Source organism: Odontesthes bonariensis, chromosome 23 (genome assembly GCF_027942865.1).
Source record: "Odontesthes bonariensis isolate fOdoBon6 chromosome 23, fOdoBon6.hap1, whole genome shotgun sequence".
NCBI classification, from domain to species: domain Eukaryota; kingdom Metazoa; phylum Chordata; class Actinopteri; order Atheriniformes; family Atherinopsidae; genus Odontesthes; species Odontesthes bonariensis.
Window position 1 is genome coordinate 23,979,679 of NC_134528.1, and position 18,170 is coordinate 23,997,848.

Sequence of the window (18,170 nt, forward strand, 5' to 3'; positions counted from 1 at the left end):
CGTTACCATTTGAAGCAATATCGTCAAATTACCACCTTCCAATCTGTCAAAATTGCTTGAAACTGCACAGTCCGGCTTCAGAAGTTCTTATTAATTCCCATTCACAACATAGCTGCTAAAAGAGTTTTAAAAGGAGAAAACCGATGGGACAAATGTGCGGTCAGTCCTGAAAACATCAGGAGTTAAAATGTTAATGTGTGAAACTAAGAGTTTTTCTGAGGGGACAAATGAGCACAGAAACGGCCCCTGAAGGTAAAGAAAGAGATGATGATGAGTCTGGTAATTACTATGGGGTGTCACGTTGTGTTGCCAGGCAAAATGTCAAATCATCAGTCACACAAAGTTCTTCAAATGCCATTTGAATTGGAAAATTTAGCAGCAGATTGAGTAAACTGAGTAAGATGATGACCCTGAAAAAAAATCAGTCACGATGAATCTGACAGCTTAGAAGTCAGGTGGGATACCGATTAAAACAATATATGTGAATATAAACTATTGAAATATAATAGAAAACACACACAGATACACAAGCAGCCGAGATGGATTCTATATGAAATGTTCAGAGGCCTCTAATGTTAACATTGTAGATTCAAAGAAGAACTGCTGTCTATCGGTTATTCAGAAAGATAAAGTCTGGACCAAACACTTTAAAATTTTAATAGATACTTAAATGCTAAAGGATAGGTTACAGCTTTTCAATTAACAGCTCACTGACTCAAGCGCAGTTCGAGACCTTCATGGTTGTTTACTGAGAAGGTAGTCCTCACTTCCACTGACAATGAGACAGCAATAAACAAAGCTGCAGAAACCAGCTCACCATGTAGACAGCAGTGAAACAGTGGCCCTGAGTTAAACTGTGAAATGCCAACTACCAGTCACAAAATCTTTAAGACAGTAGCATAAGAACTGAACTGTTGTTTAATTCAACCACTTCCCTCCACATTGGAAAAAAAAGTGGGATAATCTTGGACATGGAACTCACGGGCTAAAAAATTGGTCCCATCCCAACAAAGGATAAAAATAGAGTTGGATGTGCTTTGTATGATTTTATTTGTAGAGTTAAGTGAGCTAATAAGTAGATATTATAATCTACATGTGTCTACATTAATTGTGGGTCATATATTAAGCTTTTCCATTGGTAAAATGTTTTTGTGTTACCAAAACTTTGGTCCTATTGAGACACAAATGCACCTAGGAACCTGTAGGAACAACAGCAGGTGGGATGTAACTTGCACTATAGAACGAAACGATGCAGAAAATATAGTCTGACTGCTTTGCTTGGAATCACTGCCAATCAGCTCTAATACACATTTCTAATACACAGACGTGGAATGAAGCTCAAAATATATGTACTCAGGCTTAATATTGTAGCAGCTTCATCGACTGTAAATAAAATATGCCTCTGGGCTTTAGATGTCAAGCCAACAAGGAAGTGGCTTCAAATGCAACACTATCGCTGGTGTGGCCCCAATGGACTCTCTTTCGAGAACTTTTCTCTAAAAACTAGATGATTTTTTTTTTCTTATTCTGCTACACTTGAATTCCTTCATGAGGAGACTGTTTGGTGTAAGATGTGATGACAGTGTGTTATGATGGAGTGAATTCTGTGTGGACTGACCCACCCAAAGTGGCTTGGGATACAGTGTTGATCAGCTCAAACCCGTTTGGGAACTCCAGAGCCATCTGTTACCACAGCGGAGCAGCATCTCTATCAGGCTGATTTCTAAGAAAAGTACTGCCAAGGCACACACACACATATACATGCAAATTGACAATTACAAATTAAAACTTTTACTAGGCACACAAAGCACATACAGTACATGGACATATGATCCCACAGACAGAATCTGTGTGACAGAGAGAGCATCGCGGCTGTGTGTGACACAGTCGTCTCACAGAGACACTAAGAGCATCATTACCCCGATACAAGCTGCTGTTTGCCAAAATACCCTGGATGCCATGTCTTTGAGAGCTCAGTGAGAGTTGAACTTGGAGGGAGTAATATGAAGACATAGCATATTTACAGTTTCCTGCGTTCGTTATGTGCAGTGTAGCGTAGCTTCTCCTGGTGTGTCTGTCACAACCAGCTGACTCTGACTATAGAAGGAATGACTCAATAAGTCAACTTAATGGCTCTGAGAGGTCGTCTCACACACGTTTGTTTGTGACCGTGTCTGAGTGCGCGCATGTTTGTAGCTCAATGTGTGTCGGAGTTCAAGCATGTCTATGTCTTTGTGGGGTGTCAATTTTCTAGATGGGTGTGGTATACGATTACTGTCGCTTGCTTCAACCTCTACATTATTTCTCCTCTTCAGTGAGTGCGCGGGATTCAGTGCAGTAGGTCAGATAAAATCCAAGTCCAGTCCTATGTATGAATTCTGTATTGGAAAATTCCAGGTGTTGAATGGGCTTCAGTTCACATATAAACTTGCTGCATTTGGATATTTTTCCTCTCAAAGTGGGGAAATAGTTTTCATTATCCATGCTAGAGGCCTAGTCTGTAACCCAGGGGATGGACTACCTTGAAATTTGTTACAGACATTCAGTTTTGCCTCTACGTCAGTCATCATGTAAAGAAATGTAATATTTAAAAAATGTGTGACCAATGCCGTCAAACATTCCACCTCTTTTGACATAAAAACGGTTCTATTTCCTGAGCAAGCGAAGATCCTTTAACATGTGCAGCAGAACGTTGGAAAAATCTTACAAGTCCATTGTAGCAAGTGCTTAGCACTTTGCTGTGGTCTGCTGAGGTAGAAGCAACAGGCTCAGCTAACGGATCAGGAAGAAAAGCTATCTAGATGTCTGCAAACCTGACAGCTTTGAGGTTGTGGTTGACAGGAGAGCATTAAATATTTTGTCCAGGATGGATAACGCTGATCATCCTCTAGAACACCTGTAGGCCAAACAGCAAATCACAATCTTGGTCTGATGCAGCAACTCTTAAGAATTAGGAAATACATGAAAACTTTCCGAACCCAAGCAATACTTTACTTGTGTTACTAAATCTTGTGAAAGACACAAGCCCATCACAAGCAAGTTTGTTTCAGAAAGAAATAAAGAGAAGGCCAAAAAGGTGCTGGTGAGAGAGACAGGCCGCAAGATCAGTTTATATATATTAATCTGGCCAACAACAATAATGAAACTGACAGAATGAAAGTATTTCTCTGGAGGTCTCTCAGCATGCTTGTAGTATTCAGTGATCAAAAGTAAAAAATACCTAAAATAGACACAAGAGGTAGAATCTGACTCATCTACAATATAGTATTGAATTCTAATTGTTGATTTATTAACTTATATATATCACTTTAATGTAGTATCTGGGGCTAATTTTGATGTCTATTGGAGCTGGCCATTTTAATTGAGAATGTATAATCAGTGGTTGATTTATTTTTCATTCTAACAATATGGCTACAAATAAAGTAGCTAGTAAAGCTCAAACTTTTAAATATTATGGAGGACAAAGCATACTACTTGCCTAAAAATATACAGTGGAACAAATGTGGAAAGTAAAACAACATGAAAATAATTTTGTGAAGTGACTACCTCGAGTTCACTTCTGTTTTGTTATGTTTTATTATAGACCATGACTCAATGTCTGTAGCTAAGCCTCATTAATGAGAACAGTGCTGGGTTTCTTCAATTTTTGGCTAGCTTGTTAAGCAACACCTACGCACAGAATCTGCACAATGTCTTTAAATCGTCTTCACTTCAGCTTTAAGAATTTCAACCAATTTTCTTTCAGCCACACTTTCTCATATATATTTATATATATCCTGTTTAAACTTTCTGTTTAGTACATTAATAAATGTTAGCATGCTAACATGATAAATGAAGGCTGTGTTCAAACTGTCGATTTGCTCACTATATCTCTCAATGTAGTGAGTCAGCCATTTTAAGGTGCTGTTTGAAACTTCATCTGTAACTTTTCATTTATTGTAAAGTAGGCTACACTTTTTTCACGTGGCACATTAAAAGTGGTGTACACAAAATTGGTTGAAACAGACTATTTCATGCACTGTGATCTGAAGCTAGCAACTACGGAGTCAATGGAGTGTGCTAATGCTAATATTTGTAGCTTGTTATTGTGATTCTCCTACTTGCTGAGAATCCCTTTGTAAAATAACTTGTCAGAGGTCTCAAATGTGAAGTGGCTATTCTTTGCCTCTGTCTGAACTGCAGAAAGTTATTTGCAAAATGTGTGACAGAAGCTAATTTGAAACTTAACTTGTATGATCTTAACTGTTAGCATGTTAGTGATACGTGGTAATGTGGCCTGCTTTTTAAATATTTTCACGTGAGCTAAAACGACGGTGCCACTATGACTCTTAAAAATAAGAGTTTTTACAAACAACTTTTCATGGGTAATATTTATTCTTTATTTCTAATATTGAGGATTTTTACAGTGGATGCATGTGTAGCTGTATTAACTGCATTAACAATAAAAAAAAGGGTGCACACAGATTTGTGACAAATATTTCTGCCAGTGTTGTAGACAGAGACGTAAAAAGTGTATTCAACCAAAATCAGCAAGCTTGTGCTCTCCATAACCTCAGATTTGGCGTTCACATATTCTGTCAGCATTTGTTTATGCAGCACGTAACTGTAAATATCTGGCGCATAATTATTAAGCACTGCTGCATCTCTTTTTCCCCTCTCCCCGAGTAAGTGCTCTATATAGCCAAGAATAAACTGTGTTGCAGTAGTGATGGAATTAGTGAACAATCACTTCTTCCCACTTTTAAATTGAAATTAAATGATAAAATACTTAATTCATCCCAAAGGGAAATTCTATAGTTTAATATTCTTAAGTATATCATTTAATTATATACTTTTCAAACTTCAGTTCAAATTCTCTGTTGACATGTATTTCTAATCTATGCACATCTGTACCTGAATCTTTGCAAGTACAGTAAATTTGACTTAGTGCATTTGCTCCTTTGCATTTGTGTAATCCTGCCACCTCTACCTCCACATATTGTATCTCTTCTCTTCCTCCCTCCATCTTGAGTCAAAATCTTTAGGTACCCCCTCCATCATCTCCTCTCCTGTCTTCTTCTCCTCTGTCTCTGTTCCACCAAAGACTTCTCCAGCGCAGTGCAAGCTAAAGATAAGAGCCCAGACGCCAGCACAGTGTGCATAGCACACCCACGCACACAAATAAATCCTATTCTGTGAGCTCTGACCACCCAAACAAAAATGCAAAACACTGTTTTATGTATTTTTTTCTGTAAGCAGCCGTGCCCTGAGGCAAATGCCGCATTGGATCAACCCAGGGCTGTGCGTATCCCAGCCCCCTCTGAAACAGTTATTCAGACTGAGAAGAAGAGAGGATATGAGGATGAGATGGCTGCTCCTGCATATTTTACAACCTGCTCTGCAGCCATCTGCTCTCTGACACCCTCATATATGCACATAAATACAGACGTGAACACAGGAATTTGAACATACATAGTCAAGTCCACCTACCAGGAATATGTGGCTGTTTTAACACTCACAGACACACAACCATGGGCACACTCACACAAGCTATTTCTCAATACTGAGTTAGTGGAAGTATTGTCAGCAGCTCCCATTAATCACAACAATATCTTATGCAGATTGCCATGGAAACTAGTTGTGACAATTGGGCAACGTATGGCAGAGAACTATTCAGAGTGCTGAGACAGCCCTAAGATAATCTACAAGCCCAACACTATCTGACCACAGTGAACAAATAAGCCGTGGTCTTACCTAATAACAAGTTGTTATTTAGCAAGAACAGGTATGACTGTACACAGTGTGTGAGAGGAAATCTGCCATTAGATCGATATGCACTTTGCAAGTACTATTGTACTCCACATCTACTATTTAAGATGGTAAGTTGAAAAAAAAAAAAAAAAAAACCCTAAGAAGAGCCTGAGCTGTGGTCATAGCAGCTGGAAAACTAATTAATATTCTAACAGGGTTTGGTGCATTTTAAATTCATAAGATTATACTGTAGTTACTTATTTTGGCAGTGAAGGCCTTGGCAAAAAAACTGTTTTAATTTAATTCGTGGTGCAGTTTTATTTGAGTGACAGCAGATTAAGGTAAATAGTCAGAATATGGCTGTGCATGTACACATTGCTTTTGACTTGGTGGTAAAAATCTTCTCCTGTTTAATCTAATGCTAATTTCTTCTCTAAACACACCTCTTTGAAAAAATTAATTAATCTAATTAATTGATCTGTTCCGCTACCGGATTTAATGTACCTTACATTTTTATTTAGATTTTCTTTTTATTGATTTTGAATTATATTACTGCCATTTCCAAATTGTTTCTTTATTGTTTGAATTTTTTATTTCTTTTTACTTTCTTTTGTAGTGTCTTTTATTTGACTTTCATGTTTTATTTCTAGGGCTGGGCAACGATTCAAATTTTTAATCTAATTGATCACATGATTTCCCTGATTAATCACAATTAATCGCATTTGTACGCAAAATCCAAAAATGAATTCAAAAGTAGTGTATAGCTTTTAGCATTTAGTTTTATTTTAAATATACTGCCATATGAATGAAAGTGCCATAACATTTGTTGTGCAAAAACACTTTTAACATCAGTATTTTTATGTAGTTGTTATGTAGAAGCCTCGCTCCACTGTCTGTTTGGTTGAATGACTTGCTGCTATCAGTTGTGTGTTTTGCCTTTAAGTGATATTTTAGACTGGAACTACTTTGCTGAGAAGACAATTCAACTTGGCAGTGTTTACAGATGACTTTGGTTCTGTCGACTCCGCCGTCTGGAAGAACTTTAAAATGAAAATGGCCGAGAAAAGGTTCCGTACCCTTCTCCATGTTTGGTGGATCCGCCAATTACTTTCTTTTCCGGTTCCGCAACAGACAGCAACAGACTTTTACAAAATAAAAGCCTGTGAGCAACAGACTTTTACAATAATAAAATAAATAATAAAACCTGCGTTAATGCGCCATAAAATGTTTAAATAATTAACGAGTTAACGCGATAATAAAGAGTTAACTCGCCCAGCCCTATTTATTTCTAATACTTACTTTGTGAAGGGCTTTGGGTTTCACTTTTTTTTTTAAAGTGCTACATAAATAGATGTATATTATAACTTCTTGGAATGCCACGTATGAAGCATTTCTTTAAACACACATGTTGTTTTTTTGACCCACAAAAACAGCTTCACATCTTGAACAACTCTGTGAAGCAAAGTGCTCATCATTTCACGAAACAGTTAAACTAGTAGGAGAAACTGGGCTTGTACTGGTTGTGCAAATATCATCAGTGAAGCTGAGATTTGAAAGGTCATACAACAGGCTGCTAATGTTCTTCTTCCTGAACTCATATAGTTTTGGTCCTATGGTTTTTGTGATGTGGTGACAGCTGGGAATGTCAAACCTGGGTTCCATAATAGCGATGAGACAAAAAAAATCCCATATATTCTCAACAACTGTTGAAGTTTGGACATTAAGCGCATTGTACTGGCTTGGAGCAACCATACTACATGCTACCATGTAACCAGATTGCAGAAATTGCTATCAAAGCCTTAGCATAGGAATAAAAGCCCAGAAGTCAACAAACGGGTATAATTCTCTCAGTGTCTACAATAAGAATTACACCTAGACTATAGTGCTGGTGTAAAAAAAAAAAGAAAAAAAAAGAAGCCTTGGAATACTTAAACTCAACATAATACAAGCAGTTTTATTCCCCTCCGGAAACTCTTCCTGTTTCGCAACAGGTCCATTTCAGTTTTATTGCCAAATGAACTAAACCAAATTCTTCTTCCCTTGTGGTGGATGTGCAGCAATGCAGGTGCTGTGGACAGTGGATGGATCGCAGACGATGTGAAATAGCTGTGAAAGACAAAGCCACGACAGAGAAAACAGGTAACAGTATGTCCAGCGGACTGAAGGCTGATGGGAGAGAGGCAGGAGGGCGGGGACGCGGGATGGGGCCCTACCTCCCGTGATCATAGAACTAAGAACCCTAGCCACCATGGTGGGTGGTCGTGGTCGGTGGCGGTGGGGGGTTTAAAGGGACACACAGAACATGCTGGAAACTCTGTACCTTTCAATGTGCCGTCAGAAAGGGCCCAACTCACCCCCGGAACCATTAAATCTAGAGGAACGAGACTGTGTTAGTCAGAAGCAGGAGAAAGCAAGGAAGGAAGGATGGCTGAGACTTAGAAACAAGAGAGATTTGAAGAGAGAGAAACAGGGAAAGAGGGATGGAGTAAGGCCAGAAGGAAGCGATGAAAGATTAAGCTGGTTTATGTTCGTATGTATTGTCTTTCCAGTGATTCTGAGTCCAGTTCTGTGGATTAATGCTTTAGGAGGTTACTGATTCCCAAACAAAACTGTCAAAACAGAGACGTTTACAGCCACCTTACACGCTGCACTATCTCGTCACACCAGTAAGCCATTTACTTCCATGAACAACCTTGCCTTTTTGTTGTTGTTGTCGTCACTCATAACCCAATATGTGCTCCCTTTCTTTCTAATGAAACACCATGTGTGGGAAAAAAAATTAAAAAAAAGTATCCTGGCAAAAAAATGTAAAAGCCAAGCCAAAGAAAAAGAAGACAAACTTTCAACAAAAAATCTGTGAAGCAAAATGCTAAATAGGAAAATAAACTTCTTAGAAAAATGTATAAGAAAAATAGGTAAAGGGCCTCTTGCCACAAAGTGTGTACACGTTGAATGTGCGTGATATGTTCAAGGGGAGTTGCTCAGCTGGCCGGATGCTGGCAGACGCCTCCTGTAAAAGGAAGATCAATATCCATCTGTATTTCTCAAGAGCTCCACATTGAAACATTGCGGTTATTGAATGTAGAGTCAAAATCAAGAGACTTTTTCCTTTCAACTTTTAGAAACCATTAGTGTCCACTGCTCCTTTTGCAAAACATAAAAAAACAAGGTGCCTTTACAACAAGGGAGTAAAATACTGTAACTACAGGCACCAAATTCAAAAGAAGGCTAATGCTAGCAAATGCTAGCACTGATGTTTTGGGTTGTAGGAGGCAGTGGAAAGAGTAAAAATCAAAACAAGCAGTTTGTCACCAACTCCTATACAGCCGCAGGGGACGGGGACAGGCAGGCCATTAGCTCTAACCCCAACAAATCTCAACTGCAGTGATCTCAGATCTTAGCTATGGGACAACTCCTCCGTCCAGATTTTGGCCTATCCCTGCCCCTGCGGCTGTACTAAACCACATGCAGAAGAGAGGAAGGGAGGGGGGTCTTCTTTTCGATCACCGCGTTTAAATGATGAACAACTCCCCCTCCCTCTAGCTCTGTGTATCCACTACCATGCAAGCCCTGTACGTCAGCACCCACTGGGCATGCTCCAAGGGGCCATCCCAAGCGCGGCGTCTACGGTAGACCAGGCAAGGTAGGGGAGGAGGGAAAGGGAAGGGGTAACTCCAGTGGTCAGCTGTCCTAACTCTGTAAACTCAATTTTGGAAGCTTATCTCAACATCCAGCTTGATGAAACCGATGCCGGGGTTAAGGAAAAGCCCCACAGTTTGTAGCATAGTCTACAGAGCAGAGCAAGTGACCACCAGACAACGTTATTAGCCCGAGGGCTGATGAGTAAAAGGGGAAGAAGGCGATTGAGGGAAAGGGAAGGTTCTACCGCAGAGTAGCAACTATAGTCGGTACTAGCTCACTAATTGCGCTCTTCCAGGTTCGGCCAAACCAAATTAAAAAAGCAAAAGGAAAGAAAAGGCTCAAGCTCAAATCAAGCAGGACTCAGAAAGATGTGGAAAGACTACCGACCAGCCAGCTCCTTCTCCTTACTCCGTCTCTTTTTCTCCATGCGTTTCAGTCTCTTCTCCTCCCTGCGTTTGGCCTCCTCGGCTTCCTGGTGGCGTCGACATTTGTGGAAGTTTTCCACCACCACGCCCACGAACATGTTGAGCACAAAGAAGGCAACGATCAAAAGGAAGGAGATGAAGTAGAGCAGCATCCATGGGTTGTGGTTCATTCTCGGCTAAAAAAAATACAAACGAGTAAGGAGTTAGTTGTTATCCAGAAGCCTTATATAACAGTGTGTTATGTTTAACTTTTTGAAAAGTAAATCCTTCTTTGTGGATAGATTATCTTTTTTTAAACTATAGCCACATGACTTGCCATGACAAGTGTACTGGACCAATTTACCGTATGTGATTGTATGTGTAAAATCAAATATATATTTACTTGTTGGTCAACTCCTACGGCATCAAGTCCATCATACATAATGTCCACCCATCCATCTTTTGAGGCCAGTACAAAGAGAGACATCAAGGCCTAGAAGAGAAGAGAACCAGATGCACATAAAGTCATGTGAAAATTGAAATACACCTTCTAGTTCTGAGGTTTGCATATCAGCACCTAATAGAAAAAAATTATCTGGTCCTAACCAGGTCTTCAAATAAGGTAAATAGAACCTCAGATAAGAAACAACTCAACAAAACACAGAAGAAGTGTGTGGAAAACTGAATCCCCACTTACTGCTTCTTTAGCAATGAACAGGGTCAGTTCTAGTCAGTGCTGCTAATCTTGATTCATTTGATTAACTGATCATCAGCAAGAATAAGGAACACTAAAAAAAAGCAGGAGTTTTGTCAGTTTGGTGATCTGGAATATATTCAGGTGTGTTGAAGGGTTGCATGAGAAAACCTCTTCTCTCTAAAAAGAACATGATGACATGACTTAGGTATAAGAAATTACATTTGAGCAAACCACAAGACTTCTGGAACAATATCCTTTGGACAGATGAGACCAAAGCGATGTTTGGTCATAATGCACAGCAGCACGTTTGGATAAAACCAAACACAGCATATCAGCACAAACACCTCATGCCAGCTGTCAAGCACGGAGGTGGAGGCCTGATGATTTGGGCTTTTATGCAGCCACCCTAAAGCATGGTTGAAATCGGGCCATGTAGCAGGACAATGATCCCAAACATAGCAGCAAATCTATAACAGAATGTCTGAAAAGGAAAAAAATCCAGGTGTTGCAATGACTCAGTCAAAGTCCAGACCTGAACCTGATTGAAATGCTATGGTGTGACTTTAACATGATATAAAAAATGATTACTTCAAGATATTGCTGTCATAGGTGGTTCTACAAACTTATGAATAATGGGGCGTAACAAGTTTTTCACACACTACTTCTGCAGGTTGGCTTGGTTTTTATTTGATAAGTGATAACACAGTGTAATATGTTATATGTTGTTGTTCATTTTTTTCACTTCATTTGGAAACCTGGGAATGACCAGATCATTTCTTGATACGTAAAACCTGAAAACTGAAAGACGTTTTTATTTTCTCTTTCACATGACTATATGTTCAACTACCAGGAATCTGAGGTCCTACCTGTCCCAGGTTGTCAAAGTTGTATTTATGCCTGACCCAATTATAGTTGGCTTGCCGACATTCCGACTTATTGGTGATGTTCCTTACATCTTCTCCTTGACAAACGAAGAACTTTCCCTTGAAAAGCTGAGGAGAAAAACACAAACATGCCTCAAAACTAAACAGGTAAATCATGCTACTTGTATTTCTGTCATTTGAAATCAGTTTGAATTTTATGTTGAGCTAAATTAGGAGGACAAATATGGGATTTCTCTCCTGCAATGAAAGCTTTAAGTGATGAGGAATACCTTGAGTTAGCATTTGGGTTTTTTGGAGGCCTATGGTCTGCCAAAAGTAATAGTTAGGAACATAACTCTGTAGAAGGTACACCATGAAATTCAGTGGTCGGGAAATAACAATAACAATACTTGGACTGGCAACATTTTGAACATTTCAACTGGCCTCTTAAATGAGTGGATGCTCCAATCACCACTTCATGGTATCAGCACAGCATTAACCCTTCATGGCTTGACTTGGTCAGAAGGTTTAGGGACATTAACAAGCTGATGACAGATCAACAGGAGCCAGAACTGAACCAAGGTTGCAGAGCTCATTGGTACAGATTGTTCCTTGGGCTATAAGCCTTGAAATCTCCTTTGAGGCCAGATGAGAGCATATAAGTGTCTTGGGGTATGAGTTATAAGCTTCCATGATGCAGCCCGTCTCCGCCCAAAGTGTAACAGGAGAGAGTAAAGAATTGTGACATGATTTGAAGAAGTATGTCATTATCCCGGCCTGCATCCTCCTCTTCCAAACCTTGCTGCTTCCTTATTCTCTCCTCTTCCTCTCACCTGTACTCCCAGGATGCCAAAGATAATGAAGAAGGCACAGCAGATGACCACGATGTTCCCGATGGGCTTCAGTGACGACATCAGTGTCTCCACCACCAGCTTCAGCCCTGGGGCTCTGCTGATCACGCTGGAATATGGCATATAAAAGTGTATTAATGTGTGTGTTTATATGTTTGCCCAGGATACAATTAGGTCACGTCTATACAGCTGAGACCAGATGGAGAGGGTATGCCTGCAGCGTTGGAAACCATGACCTCGTCACATCCCACACACTCCAACAGGCCCTAACATTAGGCACACACATATTTTTACTCAGTTTTCTGTCTTCAGTATGGTCTTTCTTAAGATTGTCAATTTTCCCCAAAGTTTTAAAATTCAAACAGACAATAAGCTGTATAAATGGATGCATAAGGCTTTTAGAAGTAGTTTGCCCCATAATTCAGCAGAGGGCACTCTAACATCCTAATGCATACCCTGGTAACCTAAAATAAGCTAATGTTTGCTAATTTGCGAAAAGAAGGAAACTAGCGAGCGAAGCTGTCCTAAGAGGGCACTTATTATACAAATCAATCTGATAAAGCAGTGTTTAGAAGTATTCCGGATGTTACAGACAAAGATTGGGTGGTTTGTCGACTTTGTTCAAAGCTGCCATTTTGCGCTACATTAAAAACAAATGTGTGGACTGCTAGCTTGCCACTAAGTCAAGGAAGCACCACTGCCACAACAGGTGCCTCTTCTTAAGCTCATAAAAATGCAATATTTGTCAAGATAGCAAGATGTCACTTTCAAATACACGTGAAGAAAAATGTTTGTGCAAATTTGCTCCAACTTAATTTTTAGGAAAAAGTGACATCTCTCGTCAGCTTTTCAAGGCCAAACACTTGTTGGCCCACGGGCACCTTTTTCTTACGTCTTAATTCCTCCTTCCCATCTTCAACATCCCACTCTTGCTCCCTCTCACTGTTGCAGTTCAGGAAACACATCCAATCAAGCCAATGGACTGGTGAGAATGTTTAATAAGTGCCAACAGGGCACCTTGCACTGCACTGCAGCTGAGCTTTTTCTCATCTGGTGAAACTCAAAGCAGAGGTGCCGCATAAAACCTAATGAGGGCACACTCATCTGCACAGGCTTTCAAACACAAAAAACCCCACAGATGTCCACATTTAAACTCCAACCTCTTTATGTGCATGCTTTACAAAGAACACAGTCAATGTGATGTGATAGATAACATGAAAAACGCAAAGGTCTTAATGAAGTAAAACAATGCTGCACAGTTAAAGGGTTATTGGGTGACCAGCAGCTTTGCCTTTGTCAATTGTATAGACGTTTTTCCCCATGCAGATGACTGAGTGGAGGAAGACTCAATGACACATTCAGATAAGAGATGAGATGATAAGAAGCCAGGGCCACACTGATCAATATTCCTGTTCACAGAACACTGGGGTGATAGGTACACCTCATCCATGTGGTCTTCACTGACTCTCCCTGCATTCTTTTTAAAAATCATGTTGGTTTGAGGCTGGTTTCATCCTCTTGCCTACAGAGGGCACAAGTGTTCAAGAGCTGCATCTGCATCCATCTCCCTCTGGGAGACAAAACAAATATGTTCACAAACATCTGAACATTCACAGGGAGTTATGTTATAGACATATTTGCATTGAATTCCTTTGCAAAGACAGGAAACAAAGTCCAGTTAAGTTATTTTTGTCGATTTGGTAAAAGGAATTCACCCACCATTTTTAGGCATGTACAGTAGTAAAGTATAGATTCAAACCAATGAGGGTGCACAGAAAAAGATATGCTGAAATAGTCTTTTCCAGCCAAATGCTCATGACCTGGTATTTCCATTCACATTAATTTCAACTTGTCACTTGAAAGTGACACAAAGAAGCAAATATGGGTTGTGCAGAATAGAAAATGTAGAATAGCGCAGCTTCTTCAGAAGCCAATGAATTAGCAGAATCTATTAAGTGCCATAAATGCTTTAAGTGCTATAAAGTGCACACTATACAGTACTGTATGCAGAGGACATAAAATATACTATTAACTTTGTTTTTGTTTTGTTTATTTTATTACAAATGTATGTAAGTGGCAAAACTGAGACAAAAGTTTAATCATCAAACTGTAAGGCAGAATTGATATGTTTATATATGTGAAGTGAATTAAAGGAACATTAATTAGTTCTTGATAGTGCCATTTTGCTTAAATGTGTAAATATTGATGTGTAGTATACACGGTGATCCAAAGAACATATAGTCCAGATAGTAAACTTAAGAAAAAAAAACAATATTCTATGACAAGTTGCAGTTTAGAGCTGTTTAATGAATATAGCTGAGATGAAATGAGAAGCCATGCATCTAGCAGCCACAGTATTCTCCCAGTTTACTGAGGCTCTCCCAATCCTAAATTTTAGGCGAATAGCTTTTTGGGAATCAACTTGTTAGTGCAAATATACTCTTTTATGTCTGTGTCAGCCTGTGTTATCTTGGGCATTTTTTCACACATGCAACTAAAGAATTGGTAACAAATCTCCTCTTTGCAACAGGTTGCTCATAACCGAGTGCCTGAAGATACTATTCAATATATTCTTAGCTAAGCTGTCTGTTATGTGTAGACTGAACACTGATTCGTCCCTTGAGGTTGGTCCCTTTTTATGCTTGAATAATTCATAGGTCAGCATTTAAGTGGCTTAACAAACAGAAGCACACATCCCTCTGAAAAAGGTCAGGTATATGGAATGGACTGAGTTAAAAAGCAGCCAATGTCCAAAGAAAAACTCGATATAGACCTTTTAAAAACCTGGAGAACTCCTGCTCAAGACCACTCTAAAAGATTACAAGAAAGTCTGGCTGTTTGGAAGCAAATATAAAGAGGTAGGGGTGGTTCAGGAATTTTGCACAGTACTTTACACTTAAGATTGCTCCACATTGATGTTTTGCATGTGAAAACCTCAGGCCAACCTTTCTGCCTCTTCACATCATGTCCTATTTTCCAGCTCCACTCTGACAAGAATTAAGGAGGCGAAACGAAGGAAAGATTAACCTCTTATTCTCAATCAATAGTCTCTGATGATGTGGTACATGAAGGACACACACTGTGATGGGATCCTCTCCAGAATGTCTGTTTGTGTATGACACAAAAAGGAGGATGAGCACAAGATGGATGGTAGGAGCCAGAGGGAGAAGAAGTTAGCACTCACTTCTTCTAATCTACCTCTCTGCGTAATTTCATGGCGTTTCACAGCATGTCCTTGTTTCGCGAGCTACACAAAGTAGCGGGAAGGAGGGTGCTGCGATGCTCAGCACCTGCACACATGCACCACCACCCCTCCCACCACCACCAGCACATCAGTCACATTAAGGAAAGGGAACAACAAGTAGGGCAATAAGAGCCAGGAGTGTTTGAAAAGAGCAAACACGGAATGTGGTGAAATGGCGCTGAGATGTAGATATCAGGAAGAGAGGGAGTAGGAGGGCAGGAGCATGGGTGGGGGGATGAGGCAGTTCCTTTTTTTTCTGATTCTGTTTATCTGAACTCAGTTTCTTTCACCACCATGCAAGATAAATGTCTTGTAGCTTACCTCTTGTAAAGCCTTTCGCCATCTTTCGCATTTTACTGTCAAACTAGGTGCAGAAAGCTGAACTAATACGAATCGAATTTCAATGTTAAAGATGTAAATACATCGGTATGTTGGCCCTCAAGCAAAGATTCATGTCAAACTGGTAGAAGTATGGCTTTTTCAATTCTACCATCAAAATCAAAGTAAGACTTCCACATCACATTGTAAAGTTTCGCCTTTCCGTTGTTTTGCCTGAAGGAGCCTGCAGGCAATGCAAACCTGGTAGCATGTGTTTATTCTTTTTTAAGCCTTTTTTGCTTTTGTTTTTCTCTAAATGTATTCTTATTAATATGTGACCCTCATCATGTATTTTCTTATCGATGACCCTCCCCAACCGCGACGAACAGGAAAGTGGGAAAGTGAGAAGTAGGTGGGCATTATTGGGACTCAAATTGGGCAGTGTGGGTGTGGCAGTTTGTGGTGCAAAATCACCGTCTCCTCCCTCTAACCTCCCACCTTATAATTGTGTTTGAACATGTAACAGTTCTGCATTATCACATTTGCGATTTTAAGCGATGGAAAACAAAGAAAACAACGTTTTTGGGCCTTGAAAATATTGTAATTTTTTTATTTTGGAGCATGTGTGAAAGTTTAACGTATTGATAGAAGTAGTGATGATACAACCTTGAAAGGCAGACATTGGTATACATGTATAACAATTGTTGAGCCTTTATTGTATAACTGACATGTTGTGCACTATGTACCACCTTCGGTATTTTACATTCTGGTGTGAGATTACTTTGCGGCGGCGCCACTAGAGCCGTCAGCTTTGTGAAGGATGAGGGTGAACAAACATTCACATACACAAGAGAGCAAGCGCTTTGGCTATCCAGTAAAAAGTCTCATGATAATAACATCATCATCAAGTGACGGATTAGCTCCGTGGCTGATCCGACAGAGGTCGAGCACTGCAGGGATTTATCAGTAAACACACCTAATGACCAAGCCTGACCTCACAACTACCACAGAGCTGTTTGCATCAGACCGCCTGCAGTGAGGTCTGAGTGTGTGTCGGGTGGAATTAATGGACACACCAAGGTGGGAAAGGGATAGAGTGGGGTTTCTAGGTTGCAGCTGAATTGTGGATGAGGTGTAGGTGACACTGGGTGACATAAAAGTGCCATCTGGTGACACAAGGTGCTAACTTGCGGGGCCATCCCTGAGGCCAGCCTTCAGCTCTGGTTGTGTGCTTCACGTATGACTGCAGAGGCGCTCTCGTGTGCATGCTCTGTTAAACAAAGCACAAATGCTTCCCTGTGTAAAGTGATGACACCATTAATATTGCTAATGAGAAGCAAACAGTAACAAACTCGTGGATACAAACACTTGCACACAGAAAAGACTCACCTGCTAGTTCCAAATAAACTACAGTAGACATCCTCCACTGTTTAAACCTCAGTTGCCTGAGCAACAAGCTGTCATAAATCACAGGCTGCCACGAATTCATCCAAAGAGCACATAAATGTTGATTGATACTTATTCCCACATCAGCGACAGCAGCAATGGCTGCCAGAGGGAAAAACACAGACAGCTCATATCTAATTTAAACACCCTATGAGTGTAAGTCTGCCACAAAGGAACTGTGATGACAACAAGCTGATACTAAAATTAATCCTGAGGCTTTATGGATGACAAAGCTGTCTGCCTGGTAATATTTTGAATAATTTGGAGAAAAAAAAACAGCTTTTGACTTTATAGTTTACAATTTTAACTCGTGAATGAAATATTGACAATTATAGATAAAACTTAATGACATGTTCTAATATCACTTTGATAGTTTATCAGTCTGCATTCCTTTTGATGATTTTTAAATCTTCAACTTTAACGTCAAAGGCACAACCATAGAAAACCCCTTTTACAGGTTGCCTTGGTTACATCTAAACACAAAAATCTTATGATGAAACTTCATTGTGTCCCGGTTGGCTTTAGGAAATAATATCATCATTACAGTATAAAAAATATTTGGGACGGTTTAAAATAATTTTAAAAAAACAATACTGTCATGGCAAATTTTTCACCCCCAACATGCAGTTGCTCTCATGGCCACTAGAGGTCATATATACGTAAATACAGGCTGCGTTTGCCTGCACGAACATAATCTACATAGACATGTGAGAAGGTCAGTCTCAATTTAGTAGGTCCTGTTTAATACCATTTCTGTTTTGTTATACTCTGACATGCGTTTGCAAACTTTATAGCACAGTGAAAACTTTAACACAACATTAGCTAATGGATAACTCAGCTTAAGGCTAACTTAGCTAACTCAGCAGCGCACAGGTTCGGCTCTCAACACGTTCTGTTGACACCACAATCTAATTTCTTACTGATAAACAAGATCTGTCATATATAACAGGTACAATTTTCTATCTTGTCAGTGCA

The 18,170-nt window shown here is 39.7% G+C and overlaps 1 protein-coding gene across 12 annotated transcripts in view; it reads right to left on the minus strand.

Annotated features, from left to right (window-relative positions):
• The window catches only part of cacna1g (calcium channel, voltage-dependent, T type, alpha 1G subunit), a 192,798-nt gene that overhangs the window by 41,478 nt on the left and 133,150 nt on the right, over window positions 1-18,170 (minus strand). For 8 of the 12 annotated variants that reach the window (XM_075457857.1, XM_075457852.1, XM_075457860.1 and 5 more), the window contains 5 exons: window positions 12,170-12,296; window positions 11,340-11,465; window positions 10,180-10,269; window positions 9,781-9,973; window positions 8,051-8,101 (listed from right to left, as the gene is read on the minus strand). In XM_075457857.1, coding sequence (XP_075313972.1) covers window positions 8,051-8,101; window positions 9,781-9,973; window positions 10,180-10,269; window positions 11,340-11,465; window positions 12,170-12,296 — 587 coding nt within the window. Of the gene's footprint in view, window positions 1-8,050; window positions 8,102-9,759; window positions 9,974-10,179; window positions 10,270-11,339; window positions 11,466-12,169; window positions 12,297-18,170 lie in introns of all 12 variants that reach the window. The other 4 variants (XM_075457861.1, XM_075457854.1, XM_075457853.1 and 1 more) reach the window with 2 other exon arrangements.